Genomic DNA, 20,504 nt, shown 5'->3' with positions numbered 1-20,504 from the left:
TTAATGCTTGCAAAGAATTTGAGAGGGAGTAGAACTAGGAAGGATAAAAAATGGAGTTACAATGAGAAGCCAAGGAATCTTATTGCAAACGTTGTCCTTCAGTAGGTAAATCAGTTCAGTGGGGCTGCTGCTGCCAGATAATTCAGTTCATTTTTGTGTACTTAATTAACTGAAAGAGTAGAGAGTTTGGAAAAAGCTGTAAAGGTAATTAAATAACTGCATTCACCTACTTCAGTTACAGGTAGTGCACATAAGGGCACAAGTTTACCAATAGTGTGAAATGTAAAGAGCAAAGAAGGAGAAAATTACCCTGTATCGCGTTAATTAAGTGTAAGTAGAAATTAAACTGAGTTTTAAACACAAACCTCTGAAGTTTGAAATCTGGAAGAGCTGCCTCAGTGAAAGCTATGAGTATACTGCACTCATTGGGAACTCATTTAAACTACTTATTGGAGCTGATAAAGAAATTAATTCTCACTTCAGTACTTTGACAGTGGTAAGTAGGGTTTATCTAACTTAAAGGTCAGTAAACTGAGGTTTGTTAAATCTGGGTGTTCTCTTTAGCACAGAAGGCCCAAGTCATGTAGAGATACATTGCCTCTGTACTCTTAAAGAAAAAGGAAAAAAATTAATCTCCCTTCTTTTTCTCCGCTAGACTGGGATGGAAGTTTAAGGTTGGAGATGGAGGGCCTAAACTCTAGGAGAATCTTGAAAACTGGAGTTGGCAAAGTATACCATGTTATGTAATTCAGAGTCAGTGGACAGTGCTGTGGACTGAGGAAGAGAAAGAAACTTTTGATAGGCAAATGCATTATATCTAGCAAGGTTATTCAGAAAGCTTTTATTCAGAGAAAAAGTCAAGTTGTATTGAAGTCTCAAATGCTACTATAAAACATATTTTCATGTGATTGTAGAAAGTAAACTTAAGAGAGGAAGTTGCTTTGCATAGGGAAGTTGACCACCTTTGTCTTGTCCAGTGTTTTTCAGGAAAATTAAGTAAGTGTTCCTTAGATGTTGGTGGAGAAGTAGCAATACAAAGATCTCTCTTTACTAAAGTAAGTTATGCAGCACAGTTCTGATTTCTTGCACTAGTAACTTAATTGCAACTAGCAAAAGGGAATGGCATGGAGCTCCTCACAGCTCCTCTGTGATTCATCCAGGCCCACAATCCTATTAAGGTGGAGTTAGGGCAGTTCTTCAGAAGAGTGAAGCCTATTACAAACAAAGCAAAAATGAAAGACTGCGATGTAACAAAGGCAGGTGCTTTCTCCTCTGCCTTCTCCTTTTTTTTTCCCCCATCTTTGCAGGTTTTTACTTTTCTAGAAGTTAATCTTCAGCAACTCTTTGTCATCTAACACCTCTGCTCAGGAACCTTTATGTCTACTCTGAAATCTTATCTTTCCTGTCTGAAGAGCTGACAACAAATGAGGAATGCCTGTCTTCTGTGTTTATATTTCTTAGCCAAAACAGAGTACCACACAGCACCTTTCTAATGTACTTCTTCCTGTCCTCTGTCGCAGCATAGCCATGGAATCACAGTGCAACATCTTAGTTCTATTTTAAAGTGCATAGGGAAGTACTCCTGTTAGGTATAGTATGGCAACCATATTGCTCTCTCTTGTTCAACACAAAAATGCTGTTTTGAAACACATGTTATGTCAGCAGGGTGGAAAGAAGGAAATAACATTAACTATAAAAATCAGCTACTGTGTTTGCTCAAACAGAATGCTATCAAAAGGTGTTTTTTGAATGGTAGTGCTTAATGCAGTAGTGACAATTTAGTAATGTATTCGCAGATTTGGGTATTTAATTAGAATTTATTTTAAATGTAAAACTAGTTTGTTTTCAGGTGCTGTACCTGTGTCTCTATACCATATGCCAAATCCTTCTCTGTAATCTTTTCTTGTCATTAAGAGCAAAAAGAGTAAAGTGGTAAAGCTTTGAAAAATGCATCAAGTGTATTTTTATTTTATTTTGTGATTTTTGGTGGTTGTCCATGACACAAGCAGTAGCACAGACCATGACGAGTGATTCCAGCAGTCTCATATAGTCATGTCTCTTTCATGCAGTGAAAAGGAACAAAAGGGAAGATAGGAAGTCTTTCAACTGGTGCCACAGAACAAAATGGGTCTGTGATCCCTCTCTAGAAGATCCCAGCTTCTCTATGCTATGTTCACACTGAAGCACAGAGAAAATGGTGTGTCATGACATTGGTATGTGGAAGGCCGTGCCTGTTTATTTTTAGACACCTAAACACCGGCAGGCACTTCTGGTTTAACCTTTATCTGTTGCTTGGCATTCTGAGGGCTGTAAATTTGCAGCAGCGTTATTGCTGTATGTCAGGTATTCTTTGAATGTGTGCTTATTGGCTTATGTATGAAAAAAGAAAGGCACTGATTTACTGTACTATTATTACTGGTAGTTGTAGCAGTGTAGCCAGGTGTTGCTACTTCCAGAGGCAAGTAAAACCCCCTAAGCTCTCACTTGAGTGGGAGTACTGAGTGTAAACCTCACTGTCTCAGATTAGTTGAACAGTATGTGGACAGCAGTGATATTACATAGAGGCATTTTCTCTCATTCTATTGCTTCTGTGCTACTAGGGGCTGTTTTGTAAGTGGTCAGAGCTGTTGCAGTTAACCTACTCTTGCCGTGAGGAGAGAGAAAATAACACTGCTCTGGACTAGTATGAGTGGGGCAAAGTCCTAACCTCTTTGAAGGCAAAGTTAAAAACAAAGAGGTTGGAATTTCATTTGTATTTGCAAGGCAAAATCTGTAACTTCTACCCAAAGAGACTGCAGGCATGCTACTGAGCACTTTGCCTAAATTATTTAGATAACTCAAGGAATTTTTTTTTAAATTACGGACACAGAGGTCTCTCTGTTTCTGTAAATGTGCAAAGAAGAGGATGACATGGCCTATGAAGATGAGAAAATTCAAATATCACTAATCATTAAGGTTGGAAAAGACTTCTCTATCATCTAGTCAAAAAATCACTTTACCCCCACCGTGCCCACTGACCACATCCCTCAGTGCCATATCCACACAGTTCTAGATCATATATCACAGTTTGGTTACACCAAAATTTCTTCTTTTTCAAGCTTCATTTTACATTCATGGTATCTCAGGACGCACCAGTACTTGTTCAGAAATGTTAGAGTACCATATTACGTTAGTATCTCCTTTTTTAACAACAGTAAACAGATTTTTACACTATTTCCCCAGTTCTGTAGATGACTGGATGAGAATCACATGAATGTTTTCCTTTATACTCATTACATGATATCTACGTCTACTCAGAGCACTTTCTATTTGTTCTATTACCACAACTATATATTCAAGGGAACTGCATGTTAAAAGAGGCTGCCAGAGCCTGCTGGAATTTCTTTTTGATTGAGGGCAAACATTATCTTGCAGGATTGACCCATCAGTTTAGGAGGCAGACCATGAGCACTTACATTTAAATACCTTTTTACTGTGCCAGTGGCCATTATAAACAAACTCAGAAAAACTGTGAAAGATTCAAGTGATACATGAGTAAATACATAGTAAAGATAAAATTCATGAGGTTTCAACTTCTATAAATGAGAAGTTGTGGGCTTTGAGAAATGAGTGCTTCCCCTTCCCCATTTCTTTAACTCGTAGCCTGTGCTACAAAAAGTATTTTTAGTCAACGCCCCAGCTATGCTCTCACCTAATGAGATCTCACTTCATTTCAGTCAGGTTTGAGGATATTGTGGGGCCTTGTGACTTGTGAAGTTGCTAAAGGATGCACTAGGTTTGGAGACAAACAGGCAAGCATAGGAAGGGGTGCTAATTTTCTAAAGGCCCACCAAATGGAAAGCACAAATGCTCAGTTTTAGAAGTGGTACTGGATTGCAGCTGTAAGTGGCTTTATACTGTCACTATCTGAGAGCTGATCAGAATAATAAGTAAGTAGTCTTTCACCTGGTTGCAAAGAGCAGAAGGATCTGATATGTTGCTGTTTCATTCTCTCATGTAGTTTAGCTGAAGAACGATGTTGCAATTGCAGTAGAAAGCAAGCAACTTGAAACTGTAACCCTTGTTTTGGTCTTCACTTCTCTGGTATCTCCTCTTTGGATTATTCAACCTTGATGCTTCAATTTCATGTTTTGTAAACAGTTGATACTGACAACATTGCTAACTCCCATAGAGTGTTCTAGGTTTATTAGTTGCCTGTGATATTTTAAAAATTTGTAGCTGTCAAAAAAATTGTGATTTTCAGTGTGTTTGGACAGAAAGGTTGCACTTATAAGCATGCTAGCAAGTATGTATTTTGATTTCTTTTTGTGTGTGACACTGTGTAGGCCTAGTGTAACAGAGTACATGCTTTAAAATACTATAACGCGTTTTGGAAGAGTTTGTACTGCAAGATGGAGGCTTCTTGTTATTTAATCTTCTATAACAATAAGCATAGATGCATCATTTTCCTCTTCGATCATTATTGCTCTTTTTTTATCATGGCCATTAATCAATCTTAGTTATACTTAAGCTAATATTCTGTCCATATGATGGGCCTTATTACTCATAGCTTGTACAGACCTCAATTTCTCTACAAAATGAATAAAAAAATGCTGCCATTTCCATTTGATAACGTATTTAGATATGTCCTACAAAATATTAGTTATGTAAACGAGTTGCAAGGCTATGGAGCATCAGGTCCAATAAAACTGGACATCTCATTCATTGTGTTCTTTGCAGATAAACCTGAACTATAACTTCCGTTGTTATTTTTGCCTAGGAACTGCGAGGATGTGTTATCAGCTGAAGACTGTGAAACCTTATACCAGTTTGTTTATACTACACACCGTCCACTTGCAGTAGCAGCTGGGGAATTCCTTTATAAAAGGTATCTCTGTCTGCCTGCCTACTTCTTGCATATTCTCATTTGTTTCAGAATGAAGGTGGATTTATTTAAGAGGGATATTAAGCATTCATTTTTTTCTGCTGGAAGTATATACCATGAGGATAGTAGATGTGCTTTCTTCTCCTGAATTAGAAGAGAAATTTTGTCTGGGGGTAATCATTTGTTTCCCTGCACAGCACTCCGCAGTAGGTATGAGAAAACGTTGCAAGTCTAACACAGAGAATATGAAACAACTGACTGATCCACAGATACCATCCTATGTTGAGAGTATGCCTCCTTTCTTCTTTCTTTTCCTGTTGCGTTCCTCCTTACAAGCTAATTCATCACCTGGCAACTGCTGCATTTCCATAGCATTGGTGATTAATCACAAAAATGGCCTCCTCTTTTCCCTTTGGAAGTTGCCTTGTACATTGTAAAGGCTTTGAACAATGAGAGATGCAGCAGATTAAAAAGCCCTCCCAATTTTCTGTCAGGTTAATGAAGTACAGGGTTTATCTTCCCCAGGAGTAACTCTTATAAATGGGCTTCTTATAACAATGGTTGCATAAAGTGAATGGAGTTGGCGTGCTAAAAAGAGAAGAAATAAATTTTCTGTCTCTGTGGCTGAGAGAAGTAATTTTATGTTACAAAGAGAAATGAAAATAAAACTATTTAGGCAAAACTTTTGATTTGTGTTTTTCATATATGCAGAATTTTCTCCGAGCTGCCTGTTCCTGTCTAGCTGAACTGCTGACATTCTAGAGTTTGTGTTGCCATATCCAACAGAAAGACGAAAGAAGATAAATTTATCTTTTGATGAATCTTCTATCTCATCTGCTAGCATTTTCTGCTTGACCCAATATTCTATCATAAATCAGCTGTTTTGTCTTCCAGAACACGGCTGTCTTTTGCCACTAAACTGGTTGCCTTGATAACTTGACTTTTTATTCTCAGCTTCCCAGTGCAGTGTAGACACTCTAACCCTCTAACCTTTTCCTTGTTCCTTGCCCTGTTCTCTCTGACTCTGGTACTAGTACAGAAACATTTTTTCTGGTGTGATAGAGGTATTAGTGGCAACCTCCTTTTCCTAGTTATACTGATAAAAATTTCAGTATAAGGGCTTTTTTTTTTTCTTTTTCTTCTTGGTGTATATATGAAATCTCAGTGTCTGCATTTTTTATGTCGATTAGTTACAGAGCTGGCATAAATTATACCAGCAGAAGCACTTTCTGAAAGCATAAGCTTATACTGACATTGAGTAGTGTGGTCCTGCTCTTAAATCCAAGCCATTTGGGCCTTTGAATCTATGGGGATGGCATTCCTATATGTGTTTTGGGATTAAAACAACTTATGAGTAGTGCATTCGTGCTCATTTAGGGTAAGGAGGGAAATGGAAATATCATATTGTGAGCAGTTTTTCCATTGTATTTGTAAAATTGAGTATGTTGTAAATTGTCTCTTGCAAATACAAGACGCTGTACTATCTTCAAGGAGAGGTACAGTAGTGGTTGGGTAGCAATATTTTTACTGAATTAATGTTTAATTTCAGCTTAGAGCTAACCTCTTCTGCAGTATGAGAAAATGTCTATCTCAGAATATGTTCAACACTGTGGAATCTGCATCTGTCGTCCAGAAAGTTGGCAGGGTACCTTTTAAACCGGCAGAAATTATCTCTGCATCCGCAGGGACAGCAGATCTCTCATAATGGAAAGCAATCTAATCTCTTTTCCTTTCATCTCCTAAGAAAGTCTAATATGATTTAGAGTAAGTATGTATTTAGAAAAAACACAGTCATGGGGCTCTTGAAAGAATCTGTGTTGTATTGGCAAACGAGCATAAAGGGAATGTGGCAGAACTGAATTGGCTTCTTTTTCTGTTGGCAGGCTGCTTAGTCATGAGGGAGGTGAAGAAGTTTTGTGCAAAGGAGAAAAGAAGGTTGGAGCAAGGACTGACCAGCTGAAAAGATTAATACGTTTTTTCCTGGAGAGTGAGGTGAGGAGAACAGCCCCTGCAGTGTAAGCCTTTTCAATCCAGTGATGCATGTTAAATGAAGTACTGGCTTCCGTTTGGAGAATATTTCTAGTTGTGACCTCTGCAATATTGGTATTTGGGATGTTCTCACTCTCTAGGATGAGTTGTTAATGAGGACAGAATTGAGTGTTTCTGTTCTGTTGTTTTAAGACTGATTAACAGCTATGCTAATGAAGAGAATCAAAGCTGAAGCAGCTTCTGAAAGCAACTTAAAGGACTAATGCCACCATGTGAATGGGTTTTGGTACATGTCTGCATCTTAGAGCAGGTAGATGGGGGTTGCTGTACCGTGGCTCTGCGCTAAGAGTGGAGTAGTTTTTCTGAAATCTTATCAGATTAAGTGCTGTGCTTTGCTATTTAGCTTTTGCAGTGGTGTAGGCATATGTCTGGTCAAAGTGTCTCAGGCACAGCCATTTTACATATATGTGTAAAGAATTTCAGACATAATTGTCTAAATTATCAACTTATTTGTTGTCCCAAGGTTGGTTTTTTTGTTATGAACAGCAATATAAAAGCAATATGGAAACTAGTTTTAGAGGTTATTTAAATTACAAAGGAAACATACTGAAATAAGAGAAAAAGAACAGCTTTTTTCCTGCTTTCTCTGCTTTTTTTCCCTGCTTACTTGCTTTGTAATAGACTAAAGATGTTGTTTAAATGTTGATTAGCCTCAGATTAAATATGTTGGAATACTGTGTGTAAATGTATGTTTGAATGACAACTTTGTAATTGGAAAAAAGAGGAGAGGAACATAAGAACCTTTATTTCTTTTATTGATACTTCTATAAGCTTGTATCTTTAATCCCTAGCTACACAAACATGTTGCATACCTCGTAGACAGCTTGTGGGACTGGGCAGGCAAATTCCTCAAGGACTGGGAATGCATGACCACTCTTCTGTTAAAAGATGGTGAAGGAGATGGAAAAGGTAGGTGAGCAAAGAGGTTATCTTTGTCCAAATTGATCTCTTGATGTTGTTTTTGAACTTGGCTTCGGCTAGGTTAGTACTGTTCTATATTGTAGTGCCCTTTGATCCCAGATTGTGGCCCCCAAGAGCCACAAAGCAGGTGTGACTCAGTGCCCTGCCAGTGTGATACTTGTAACAACATAGTTGTTTTATTTCCTATTCTGTATTTATGTAACATTAGTTTAGAAACTTTGCAAGAGTACTTGTATAAATAAGCTTAAGTAGCATTCACTTCTTCCGTTTGTTTGCCCAAAAGATGAGAATCTAAAAATATTAAGAGATTGAAGCGTAGTATTTTTGGGCTACTATTCATGCCTGGAGAGAAAAAGGAAAATGTGTTGAGTTCGTTGACATCTTACGTGTTAAAGAGTTAGATTTTTGTTAAAAAATATTTCAGTTAGATTTTTGTTAAAAATATTTCAGTTAGATTTTTGTTAAAAAAAAAAAAAATTAAAGTGAAATTAAATAATAGTTGTTTTAGTGGAACAGGAGGCAGTTGTGTCTGAAATTCAAGTTTGCAGACCCAGTGACTTGAAGCATTTTGGAGCTCAAAGAAGCAGGCTTATACTCAATGAGACAGTAGTCAGCAAGGGTAAGCCCTAGTGAAACTGTGTGTGTTGTTGATATATTGTTAGGAAGTTTTCTTAGGGGACAAATAATTGCTGCTGTGTTCACTAAAGGTAGAAAATAATTTTCTTCAAATTAAATCAAACACACTTGAAATGTTTATTTAGCAGCATCTTTCTGTAGTGTCTTCCTGCAGTTATCCAGATAAATGGGTAGGTTTTTCATTAGCTGTTGATGCATCTTTGTTTTGCTTTTGTGTGATGCTGAAAGGAGACTGATTTATTTACAGTGCTGAATGATGCTCAGGAAAGTGTTCTCATTGAAATTATCCTCGCAACGGTCAGAGAAGCAGCTGAAGGTCATCCTCCAGTGGGCAGAGGTGCAGCCAAAAAAGTCAGTGCATCTTATTCTCATTCACTGTGCTTTGATCACATTTTTTTTTTTTTTCCTTATGTGCTTTGCCAGATAGCATATTCCTATATCTCCAGGAATTAAATGGCTTATTTTTATGAAATGGCACGTTGTCTGTTGACCTGTAGATCTTATTAGTGGTGGATGTCGAAGGGGGTGAGCATTAGAGAAAAGCCATACAAAGTAAGTTATTGACAAATGGTGAACATTTTATCCACTCAGTATAGTTGTCCAGTGATTTGCATCTGATTTAAGGTTAACAAGAAAATCAAAAAGCATCTGCTTGTCTCCATGGAATAATATCTTTATACAGGCTTCATTTGGTTTAGATAAAGGCATCTAAGTTAACCTTGGATTACATGTAAAATTCCACTCAGATCTAAGAGACTTTATAATTGAAACAAAATGCTTTGTCTGCAGATTCTGACAGTAAAAGACAAGAAAATACAATCAGAAGATTGTACCAAAATTACTGAACATTTTATTATGGTGCTTCCTCAGCTCTTGGCAAAGGTAACTAACAGCTGCTCTGTGAATGCATGTTAAATATTTCATTAAAATTCCTGCAGTGCACTCATATCCTGTTTTTTTTTCTTTTTTTTTCTCTGCAGTATTCAACAGATGCACAAAAAGTGGCAAATCTTCTGCAGATTCCGCAGTATTACGATCTAGATGTTTACAGTACAGAACATCTAGAGAAGGTGAATAGGAATTGGGATCGTCGGTGCATGTGCAATGTGCTAAATTTATGACAGCCCACAGAGTTTTGTGTGACTTGGAACAAATACAAGCCTGTTGAAATAGAAATAAATGGTCTCATACCTTGAGGAGAGTGGTCTTATTCAGGCTTTACTTTTCAATTTGGGGTTGCCAGAGAAGAGCCTTGTGCTTGTCAGTTGTCAGCATCGTCAGATGTGCTGTGACTGGCTCCAGTGGGCGATAATTATTGGTTTTATGTGATAGGCCTGCCCTGGGGTTTTTCATTGTTGGATAGAAAGAGGGTGGGTTATGCTGTGTGGCTAAGCTGGCATCTCCCAGGAGTTTACTACGGAATAGGTTTCATTCTCCTTGAAGGCTGACTCTCAGCTGCTAGGGGACGATAGTAACTGAAAGATAAGAATAGAGATAGTATAACTGCTGATGGGAAAGGGATGGTCAGAAACGGATAGATGAAATCCTTGAAATGGTTTAAGGTATTCTTAAGCAAGGATGTTTGCAGGGAGGTAAGATTAAGTTACTTTCAGCACAGAGTGTTAGCTGGAAGAGAGTCAGTGGCATAGCACAAATTAAGTTCCCTCTTCTCCATGAAGGTGTGAAGATCTCTGTTGCTGATATGATCTGAAACAGCCTCCATCCTCTGCTACCAAAGGAGACAACTTCTGTTGTTCGGAGACACTCCTTTCCTTTGGAAAGACATTTTTATTCCTTCCCATTGTCTCATTTATTATAGTAAACTTAAAACAGTTACTTCATTTTTATGAAGATCTAGAGACAATAATAATGAAAAAGAGCTATAAGCCCACTGGTATCCACTGGTCCTACCCCTCTGCTCCTTAGACTGACATTTATTTCATACTGGTTGTATAACCTGTATAGAGAGATTCATGGACCAAGTGAAATATATCTGAAGTGTAAGTGGTTTTAGGTACATTTTACCTCTAATACCCTTTTTGTCACTTGCAGCATTTGGATGCTTTGCTGAGCGAGGTAAAAGGCATTGTGGCCAAACACTCTGACTTGTCTGTCCTTGAGGCTTCCTCCAGGACTTACTATATCCTCTGCAGTGAAAAAATTGCCATCTACAGCAAGGTGGATTGTGCCCGAACTCAGCTGATAGATGAGTTGATGGGACAGCTTAACCAGCTACTAGATGGCTTCTGGCAGAAGGTGAGTGAGACTCATTGTGGAGATAAACAGACTGTTTCCATATGAAAGCAGAAGAGGAAAAAATGAAGGGGATTATTCTTTGCCTGCTGTTTTGAGTGGAACAGAGATTTCAAAGGTGGATTTGCTCTTCTAAAAAAACTGATGATTTACATTTTCTTAAGCGAGTGTACTAGCAGGAATAGAGTGGTGAAAATAATACATGAGGTAGTCCACAGCAGCAACAGGGCATTTTATGTCTTCTGAGTGTTCTGGAAGTGGGTTCCACAACAGTAGAATTACAGTGCCAAAGATACATTGTATAAGATCAGCTAAGAAGTACTAGAAATCTATAGGTGATGAGGCTGTTCTCCAGGTGGTATGTTTCTGTTCTTCTCCATATTTGATTGTATGCAAGATGCCCTTCACAGTGTGACTTTGGCTGTAGGAGAAAAAAAAATCAGTATTGTAGATTGCATAGCACTGGGGTCCCTGAAATGATGACTGAAATGAGACTGCAGAGTCTCCCTCAGAGTTCTTCTTTAGTTCTAAAAAGCAGAAACAGCTGGTGGTGATATGAATAGCTTGCTGGCTGAACTGAACAACAGAAGCCTGCAGCTGATCTGATCAACTGTGCCGTCACGAACAGGTGTCGTGCCGTGGAATGAGAGTTAACACTGGCAGGTTTTTATTGGACCTTGGAATATTGTAAAATGTGTCAAGCCAAAAAATTCCCTAACCTCAGATTGGATTTATTTTGTTGGTCTTAAATAGATATCTATGTCAATGTGAGATAATGTGTACTTATGAGAAATAACAGAAGTGCTAGACCAGGGGATTCTTCAACTCCTTCATAGTGTAATCCATATCTAAATAAAGAGATTTTTCTCCTGCGACTCCTCCCTTCTAATTCTTGGTTGCATATACCATCTTCCATAATCACGTAGCATCCTTGTGGAAACTGCAGCAATTGCATCTATGGGAAAGTATTTAATGTATTTTTAGCTATCTTTGAATGTGATCTGGCAGCTGGAAGCAAGGAGAGTCAGCACCATGTGAACAGTTAGCTTTCCAGAGATACCTAGCACCCAGTGTGAAGTTTAGCACTTCTGTGTTAGCCTAATTGCTTGTTTTACACTGTTAGCAGTGCTGTAGTTTAGAGAAGCTGCTGTGGATTCAGTAGTGATAGGGACACTTACAATATTTCTATGCAGACTATACATTGCTTTCTTTGTGCTGTAGAGGAGGGTGTAGGTAGTATGGTTGAAGGTGTAAAGACTGGGGAGAGCTGGAGGAGAGTAATTCAAGCCTTTGGGTTGGTTGGGAAAAGAGCATAGCAGTTACTTTGCCCCATGCTGGCTAATTCCTTTCTCTTTCCCAAACCTGCAAAATTTAGGAAGAAGGATTTTGTACGGATGCAGGAGAAATTTCCCGGATGCACTCTGCTTTGAGAAGAATAGCAGCTTTTCATAAGTGAGATTTTATTTACATAATGCTGTTTTACTTTGCCATATAGTTAAGTGTTGCTTTTTCAGATGCCAAGTGAGAATTGTTCATGCTGGTTGGGTTTAGTAAGATTTTCACAAGGGAAGGAAAGTGGTCCCTATGAGAGATGTCATGGGGTTTAGTTTCTCCTGAACAGAGCTGTAGTTTTGGCTTATGGATTTTTTTTTGTTTGTTTTGTTATTGAGAATAGAGCATCAGCCCTAGCTGGAGCTAAGAAGAGTATGTTATAGAGTTGGGATGTCAGAGTGGACACAGATTCTCTCAGCTGAGTCATTGTGGTGCCTCCCTCCTAACTGGATGCTGTTGCACTGCCTTACAGTCAGCACTGGTGGTCAGTATGAGGAGGGTGCAGTGAGTGCTGTCTCTCAGCAAATGCAGTCTGCTTTGTTTTGATTCATTTGACCTTTTGTTAGAACGTGGTTTTCTCAAAAGATTGTTTCTCTAGGGGTTGTTCACCAAGTAAATTATCATACAGGGTAGTACAGAGTTGGGGTAATGGCCTTCTGCTTCATGTGTCCTTTGCTAATCCATGCTAGTGCTACTCTGGTTACTCAAAGTAAAGCAAAGCTTATGTTGAGCTGCAAATACCTGAGAATATAAGAAACACTCTTGTAAAGTTTCTATGAAGGAATTTTTTGTTCAATCTTCTTGAGAACTTAGTGAATGGATTGCTCAGGAAGAGGAATAGAAGCAAGCTGGTTTTTTTTCCTCTCTTCACAGAGACTGCAGTTTTGTTGCAGGAATGCAGACTGTAAAGCTTCAGACTGAAGATTGCAGCAGTTGGCCGTGAAAAGCTTAATTTCCTTCTCCCTGACATTTAATAATTAGTTATTTAAAGTTATTGCTGTACACCAGATGAAGGCAAAAGTAGGATTCACTTAACCTATTTGGTCAGATGAGATTTCATTTCTTGATTAGCATGTCACTATTGTTTTCTTTTATTCCACTTGCAGTGCCCATGATCTCACCAAGTGGAATTTGTACGACAAGACTTTAAAGTTACTGCAGTTTGAAATGGAACATGGGAGTTTGTCTGTTCTGGTGAGTTGCTGATACTTAACATTAAAAGAACTTTGAGTTGCTGAAAGCAGGAAAATTAGAAAATATTAAATAATGCTATGTATCAACATCGTATGAGACAGAAAGGTACTGTTTCCTTGTCTCAGTTTGGGAAATTGAGGCTTTGGTATAAAGCGATTGGAATCAATTAATATAAGACATTATATGGAATAATTGGGACTGGGAGGATCCTCTTCTGGTTTGCATGTAATCAGATATTGGAATACCTTGTTACTGTTGATTGCAAATTGACACTCAGTGAGAAGAGTCTGTAATTACTTGTCTCAACTGCAGCCTTTTGTTTGTCTGGTTGCCTCAATTCAAACACTGGCTGTGCAAAGATGGAGGTATATTATGGAATTACGAGGTGAAGTACTCCTAGAACTTGTAGATGTTGATCAGACCCCATTTTCAAAAGAGAATTTGGAGTTATTTGGCAAAGAGTGAACAAGACTCTGCAGCCAGTGCGTGAAGGTAGACTCCTTTAGATGGGGCATCAGAGCACAGATGTTTGTCTTCTGCTCCAAATTGCCCTCTGGAGGAATCTGCCTTTCACCAAAGACTGCAGAGAAATCCTAAAAAGCTAAGGTAAAGTTAGCCTCTGTTATGTGGTTATAGTTATATTACTCCCTGTGGTACGTGGTTGTATTCCGCTGAACCCTTAAGGGTGTCAGAGGATTTAAAAGCAGCATTTTAGTAATGAAGTTTCTCAGTAGATAATGTTTACTTGTGTGTAAACCTATTGAGTTTATGTTGGAGATCTAGATATTTACAGTGCAGGAGTGGTTGTGCAAGCAGCAATCAGAATGCCACGCTTCTTGCTGTCAAGCTTTTCTTGTAAATAAATACATTTGTTTTTATTTGCAGGTGATCCTGCCAGCTCTCCAGTGCACATATTTTTCTCTCCTGTGGCAACTAGCTGCAGAAAATTCTGCCAAGGTTGGCCCTTCCACATCATTTTGTGCTACTAGAAATTGAAGATTCTTTTCTATTCTCAGATATGCATTTTCTTGAGGAAACCAAACTGAGTTGGAGCATTCTCCTTCTCTCTCCACCACCCTCCTCTTCCTTCCCTTCCTTTCCTTTTTCTCCCCAACTCTATTCCTCTCCTCTTTTTCCTATTGTTTTTCAAGTTCTTATGATTTTTCAGTGTGCAAGAGAGTAAATGAACAACAGTACGCCTCTATTTTTACTGCAGAACATGTGCAGTGAATTCCTAGTGCTTAATGGAGATAAGGAACTTGTTCTACTGCCAAGCAGTTTGTTGTTCTCTTTTTTTTAAGCGACAAAGAATATTCAGTGAAAGCTCCAGAAAGCTCTGTTGCTTTGCTTTATTTTTATTCTCTTGTTTTACTTATATATTATGTGACATACCACTTTCTTTCAACTTAATTTCATCAGTGAACTACTTACCTTCCTACTTGGCTTTACATGGTGTCAGACACTGCCAGATACTCCAGAAGACCTTCCAGTTTAAGACACACAGGGAGGAAGACCCTTTTTTGCTTAGGTTGATATATAAGTGCATATCTGTGTAGTTTCTCCTGACTACCCTGAGTGTTGCAGTTTCAGTTATTCTGTCTTAGTTCTGGTGTTTGTGTGTGTGTGCAGAATGGGACAGTGACAGGAGCATTTGTTTTGAGTGAGAAATGCTAGCTGGGAGGTTACCCGTTCGGTGACTGATTCACTATCTATTCCTGTCCCATTCCATTCCTGAGTGGATGTCTGCATCTCACTGCTCTAATATGTTCTGCTTTCCAATCCAGACACTATTAGCTTGTCTGATAATGGGGCAGGACAATTTTTAAGTTGGCCCTTTATTATGGGAGCAGATTTTGATTGGAAGCACAATGTTACGGCCCACTCTGCAGGACCAAATCTGGTTATTGGCAGAGAGAGAAGTTCCAGGAGCAAAAAAGAATGTTTCCTGGGTAGCAGCCCCAGGACTGTTTCTTCCCTGCTTCTCCTCTAATGGTGTTAAGGCAATGTTTTGCCTCCCCTTCTGTTCTTTCTTAGTAGGCTCGGGGATGGATCCCCCTTCTTTTAAAGATACACTTACATAGCACTAGATCCAGGCCTGCTTTTAGGGCATTCCTCTTCTGTTGATTGCTCTGAGCTCAGTGCAGTGCAGCAGCTGGACCTGGAGAAGGATCAGAAAGTCTTTTGTAGCTGTGGGCAAATCAAGTACACTGTCTTAAGTAATAGAGGTGTCCGTGAGTGCCAAAGTTAGCAGTGTAGTTAAACTGAGTTCCCTCTGAAGTCAGTAGAAGGAAGGAGAAGACCAACTCCAGAAGGCAGCTCATATGCTGGGTGTGGAAAGTTGGGTGGGATGGATTAGAGTTTGAATGACTCCACTCCTATCTGTAAAGTGGAAATCATTGTTTCTGCTTCATAAGGATAAGCTGAAGTACATTCTACATACCTTGTAGTTGCTTGGAGGGCTGTGTAAGGGGATAAACGCTATCAGAGCAACTAAATCTACAAGTGGAAAACCAAAGTTTGTGACTTCCTGAACCCTTCAAGCCTCAACAAGTGTGGCAGATGCATGTATACCACTATTTGTCACCTTTCTGAACCAGAGTGGGAGCAAAAAGTATGTATTTTTATGGACTGACTTTTTTATTCTAGTTATCGTCCCTGAAAACAAAATGTAGTTTTTAAATTCATGGCTGCTGCTTCTGTGAGATTTCATCTTCTTTCTTAATGTCATCAGCTGTGCTTTATTAAACGAATAGTAGTAGTGGAAATAAAAGTCAGTTGTTGTTGGTTCTAAAATTCTCTATTGAAATAGTCTCTAAAATCTTTGCTTTGTCACTTTTCCTACATACGTTTTTAGAAGACTCTTCTGGCATTAAGAAGAGAGCTGAGACGTTTCAGTGAGATTTGCATGTGCTTCCTTCACCATAAGGAAAAAGATGTAAGAGAAAAGGTCTGTGTTCTTATATCACTTAACTGACGTTTGTGCTCGGTCCTTCTTTAAATGCCTTTCTTTCTTTTCATAGTAGTATTTCCTTCTACTGATTTTTGAATTTTTTTATCTCTTAGCAGAGAAGAAGCTCTTTAAAATAAACAACCCTCAACTATTTATTTGAGATGAAAATTAAAGTTATGTTAATTAAAATGCTACAAAAGTTAGCGCTTCAATCAAATATAGCTATGTGTCTGTGTGAAATCTGCTGAATCAAGGCCTGATTCTGAATGACTCAGTTTGCCTTTTGATGATTGCTTTTTTTTCTGATTAGACTGATCACTGTACTGGTTGCTATCATTGCTTTTAATGCCTTGCTGTGAATATCACTTAAGAGATGAAACATTTGGAGAAATTACCCAATGATTCACATGTTGAAAAAGAGTGGTGTAACAGCATACTTATTCCTTTCCAGGGAATTTGAAGATCTTTAGGTGATGTTCATGCGTGGTATTTGTATACTGTATACTGTATCCTAAGGTATGGGTTGGGAAGGGCTCAGCCATGGCATTTTATCACAGGCTAGGGAAAAGAGAGATCTTTAGCTTATGAGAAGTAAGTAGGGCAGAAATCAGATTCTGACCTGTTCTGTTTGTTGGAGATGCAAATTGGAGTTGGCATGAAAAGTAACGTGGTCTCTAAATCTCTCATTGGTTTTGTTTGCTTGATGCAGGCCTTCATGATTCTCTGTGACTGGCTGCTGATTTTGAGCCATCAAGATTCAAATAATAATGAAGAAGCAGGAGGATTTCTAGATTACCTTCCCAGCACTTCGCTTCAGGAAAAACTGCTTTTCTTTATCCAGGAACATGTTTTTGTGGAGGAAGAAGAGGGAAGCAAAGGTTAGGTATCTTTGTTGCTGATGAGACTCTACCATTTTTGCTATTATTTGTCGGTTGCACTTAAAATACCTGAAAAGGGGGCTGATTTTTTTTTTTTCCTGGCCCCTTTATAATATTGTTCAATGAATATAAATTAACTGTTTTGTATCTGATGCGGATCAACCACAGGAAATCAGCACCAATGCACTTCTAGCTAGAAAGGGCTGATGTCATGCACGTATGGCTGGGAATGAGTGTTTGACTTTGGTGATAGAGATGGTGTTAGCCATCTCTGTGGGAGACCTTGAAGTGTGTTACAGCACGACACTGTCAGTGCACGGACTCTAACCAAGCCATCAGAGAAGAGGACTAGTGGATTTTGATGTGGCCTGTTCAGCTGTTCACATGGAGTTCTGTTCAGTTTAGGCACCGCAAGATTCCAGGTCACAGTGAATATACCAGAAGCGTTGGGCTAAAATTGCAGCAAGAGGGATGTTAGAAGAGAATCCGTAATGGTAAAGGTAGAGATAAAATAGAAAAGATGCTCAGAGAGTTTGTAGTATCCTAGACATGGGACTTTTGAAGTCAGTTGTGCTTCAAGTTGCCAATGTTATGTATCGGAAACTGATGGTTTGTCCTATTTTGGGTTAGATGGCCTTCCAAGATCTGTTTCAAACCTGTTTTGCGTGATGCTTTTAATTTCTCAGTTCTCTCCTCAAAGCCTCCCTGTCATCCCATTGCAGATTTCTTCTTGCACAAGTTTTTTTTTTGTTATGCTGTGGGTGTGTAGAGCTTGAATGTTTGCAGAGCTGGCTGTTGGTCCATTCTAGTTTTAACTCTAAATTTGCAGATACTTCTGATCAGTCACTTATGTTTGTTTTCAGACCTGCAGTGATGCTAGGAGCAGAAATGGTGTGCATCAGACTCATAGATCAAAGACTGGAGCCTTTTGGCACTTGGTAGATTATATTCCCAGCAGTAAGGAATGTATCACAGCTCTCTTGCTGCAGAAGCGCATCCAAAACATTTCCATAGTTGTGCTGGAAGACACTTTAAGAGTATTTACTTTCTACAAGTTGTCCAGCAAGGAATTAACCCACGTTGCAGAGGCTTAATATATTCACAGTGATGTAAGATTGCTTAAGTGTTGGTTTTCTGACATCTGTGTTATTCTAAGGAAAACAAAAACAAAAAACGTGGTTACAGTACATCTGGTCTCTTCCTTTTTTTTTTTTTGTATTTGTGCCTTCTATTTTGCAGTATGTTTGGTTCTGTTCTCTAGCTGTGAGCATTGTTGTACAAGGAGATTCTGACTTGTGTGAGAATCCCTATGAAGATCAGAGCAGAAGATGGTGCAAATAACTCAATTTCACTGTCATCAACTGCAAACTTTGAAGTGGAAATGAAAACCTGTGTTTTCTGACATACACAGAAATGAGCGCTAGCATCTGTTGCTTAGCATGTTGGCTGAACAGCTGAGTCTGTGCTATTCAGATGAAAGTTGGTCATTAAAATTGAGCTACCTTGAATAAAGTAGTAGAACAAAGCTTCGGTGCTTTTGTTTCCCTAGGCCTGACAGAAGAGGAGGAGAGAAAGGACGAAAGCTGCAAAGTTGACAACTTGCACAAAAAGCGGAGTCTTCTTGCGGCATATTGCAAGCTAATAGTGTATAATGTGGTGGAGATGACTGCAGCTGCTGAGATCTATAAGCATTATGTGAAGGTAATGTTTTATATAAGGTTGCTTTCTCTATCAGTGCATTTCAGTGCTTGAAAGTGACTCCGCTGGTTGTGAAAGATATGGGGGTAATAGTGCTATGGCTCAGAACCCTTGAGTAATCACAGAAGGGCTATAAAATCGAGCAAGATTGAAACAGACTCTCCTTTTTGCTCTGCAAAAGAGCAAAAGATCTCATCACTGCAGACAAAGAACTGAAAGTTCAGTAGAGAGTGTATCTGTATGAACATCTGCTCCTTGGTTTCTCCAGAGGGGCCATTACAGAGAAGCAGACTGTGGCTAGGGAGCGTCTGACACTGAAGTGATCAACATACTTCATACAGCTCACACAGTTCACATTCGTATGGCCTGGTTTTTGTGTGCTCAGGCAGCTGGTAGAGCTTCAGCTGCTCTGAGGTGTGTTTCAGGAGGGCTAAGAACAGCCCTGAATGGGCAGCTGCCTTGAGTCAACTAACAGGACATTGGAATATCTGAATATGGACATTGATCTTCACCGAGCAACCGCTGGTTAGATGTATAAAACTCTGTTACTCTCCTGAGAAGGTTTTGTACTTTTGTAACAACAGTTGCTGTTTTTTACATTACTCCTAAAGGAGCATACCTTTGTTTTATGTATGAAGTAGTAAAGTCCAGTTTTGATTGTATTTTTTTAAAGCTTGGATGTTCTGATATTGGGAGTGTTTAATAAACTTGTGTGATATGAACACGGTTGTGTATTTTATGTATTCCCAGCACTGTGATAAGGAAATTGTAATTCTCATTTGTTTTATTGCTGTTAATAGACCTACAATGATTTTGGAGACATAATTAAAGAAACCTTAAGCAGGACAAGGCATAGTAACAAAATTCAGAGTGCCAAGACACTGATTCTCTGTCTGCAGCAGGTAAGTTTATGATTAAAGCAAGAGGGTAGGGGGGTGTTCTTTATGGCAACTGCGTTCATATCAGCATTTTTTGCCTACTTTGCCATAATTATTCGAATTAAACAGAAAGCCTGGTGGAAGAAATTGTTTCCTTGGCCATGCTTTCTTTTCATAGGTGTTTTTGCAAGTCTTAAACTCCTTTCAGATCATTGCACCTGTTATCAAATGTGTTTTGGTTTTAATCTTAAAAGGCAAAGTGTGTTAAGATTGATGGTAATCTTTGAGCCTTTCTTGGGACATGGTAGACATCTCTTAACTCTAATAAAGGTTAAGGATATTATTCAGTGTTTTATTGACTACCTTAATTCCTACTGAATTTGAAGAACAACATATGTGTTTGTGGCTGGCCGGCTCTAAGCTCCAGAACTTCCACTATTTTTTCATGGAAGGGAGTGGGGCTCAGCTCTTTTGAAGGATTTTGCAGCTGCTAACTGATGAGACCAGTCAGCTATTTTAGCAGCTGCTTTTGCCAGCTCTGCCCATGACCAGAACTGCTACTAGCTTGGGGTCGTGCTGTAAGCCACAGGGCAGGCTCCTCCCAGGGGGTGCTGATACTTGAGCTTTGCTTATTTCACACACATTGCCAGGGGCTTAGATCTATGAACCAGCCCCTGAAATCCAATTCCAGATAAAGCTAAGCAGCATTTGGCTACATATATTCTGCTGACACAGTCAGGACTTTGTGTTTATGTATCGCATAGGCAACAGACCATTTCTGGCCTTTGCTTGACCTTGAAAGTTGTCAACGGTTTACGGGCTGGTTCGGCCCGGTTCCGTGACTAGAAGGG

The 20,504-nt window shown here is 39.0% G+C and overlaps 1 protein-coding gene across 1 annotated transcript in view; it reads left to right on the top strand.

The window, feature by feature from the left end:
* LOC100546621 (cohesin subunit SA-2-like) overlaps window positions 1-19,713 on the top strand; it is a 43,613-nt gene extending 23,900 nt beyond the window's left edge. The window contains exons 13-26 of the mRNA XM_010727043.3: window positions 4,760-4,867; window positions 6,748-6,856; window positions 7,705-7,822; window positions 8,718-8,821; window positions 9,260-9,352; window positions 9,451-9,540; window positions 10,523-10,726; window positions 12,099-12,175; window positions 13,162-13,249; window positions 14,135-14,206; window positions 16,104-16,196; window positions 16,909-17,077; window positions 18,627-18,778; window positions 19,576-19,713. Coding sequence (XP_010725345.1) covers window positions 4,760-4,867; window positions 6,748-6,856; window positions 7,705-7,822; window positions 8,718-8,821; window positions 9,260-9,352; window positions 9,451-9,540; window positions 10,523-10,726; window positions 12,099-12,175; window positions 13,162-13,249; window positions 14,135-14,206; window positions 16,104-16,196; window positions 16,909-17,077; window positions 18,627-18,778; window positions 19,576-19,689 — 1,591 coding nt within the window. The 3' untranslated portion in view covers window positions 19,690-19,713. The remainder of the gene's footprint in view (window positions 1-4,759; window positions 4,868-6,747; window positions 6,857-7,704; window positions 7,823-8,717; window positions 8,822-9,259; window positions 9,353-9,450; window positions 9,541-10,522; window positions 10,727-12,098; window positions 12,176-13,161; window positions 13,250-14,134; window positions 14,207-16,103; window positions 16,197-16,908; window positions 17,078-18,626; window positions 18,779-19,575) is intronic.
* The last annotated feature ends 791 nt before the right edge of the window (window positions 19,714-20,504 follow it).

The sequence above is a fragment of the Meleagris gallopavo genome, chromosome 1 (assembly GCF_000146605.3).
Source record: "Meleagris gallopavo isolate NT-WF06-2002-E0010 breed Aviagen turkey brand Nicholas breeding stock chromosome 1, Turkey_5.1, whole genome shotgun sequence".
Classification (NCBI taxonomy): domain Eukaryota; kingdom Metazoa; phylum Chordata; class Aves; order Galliformes; family Phasianidae; genus Meleagris; species Meleagris gallopavo.
Note: the sequence above shows the minus strand (reverse complement) of the source record. Positions and strands in the feature narration are given on the sequence as shown.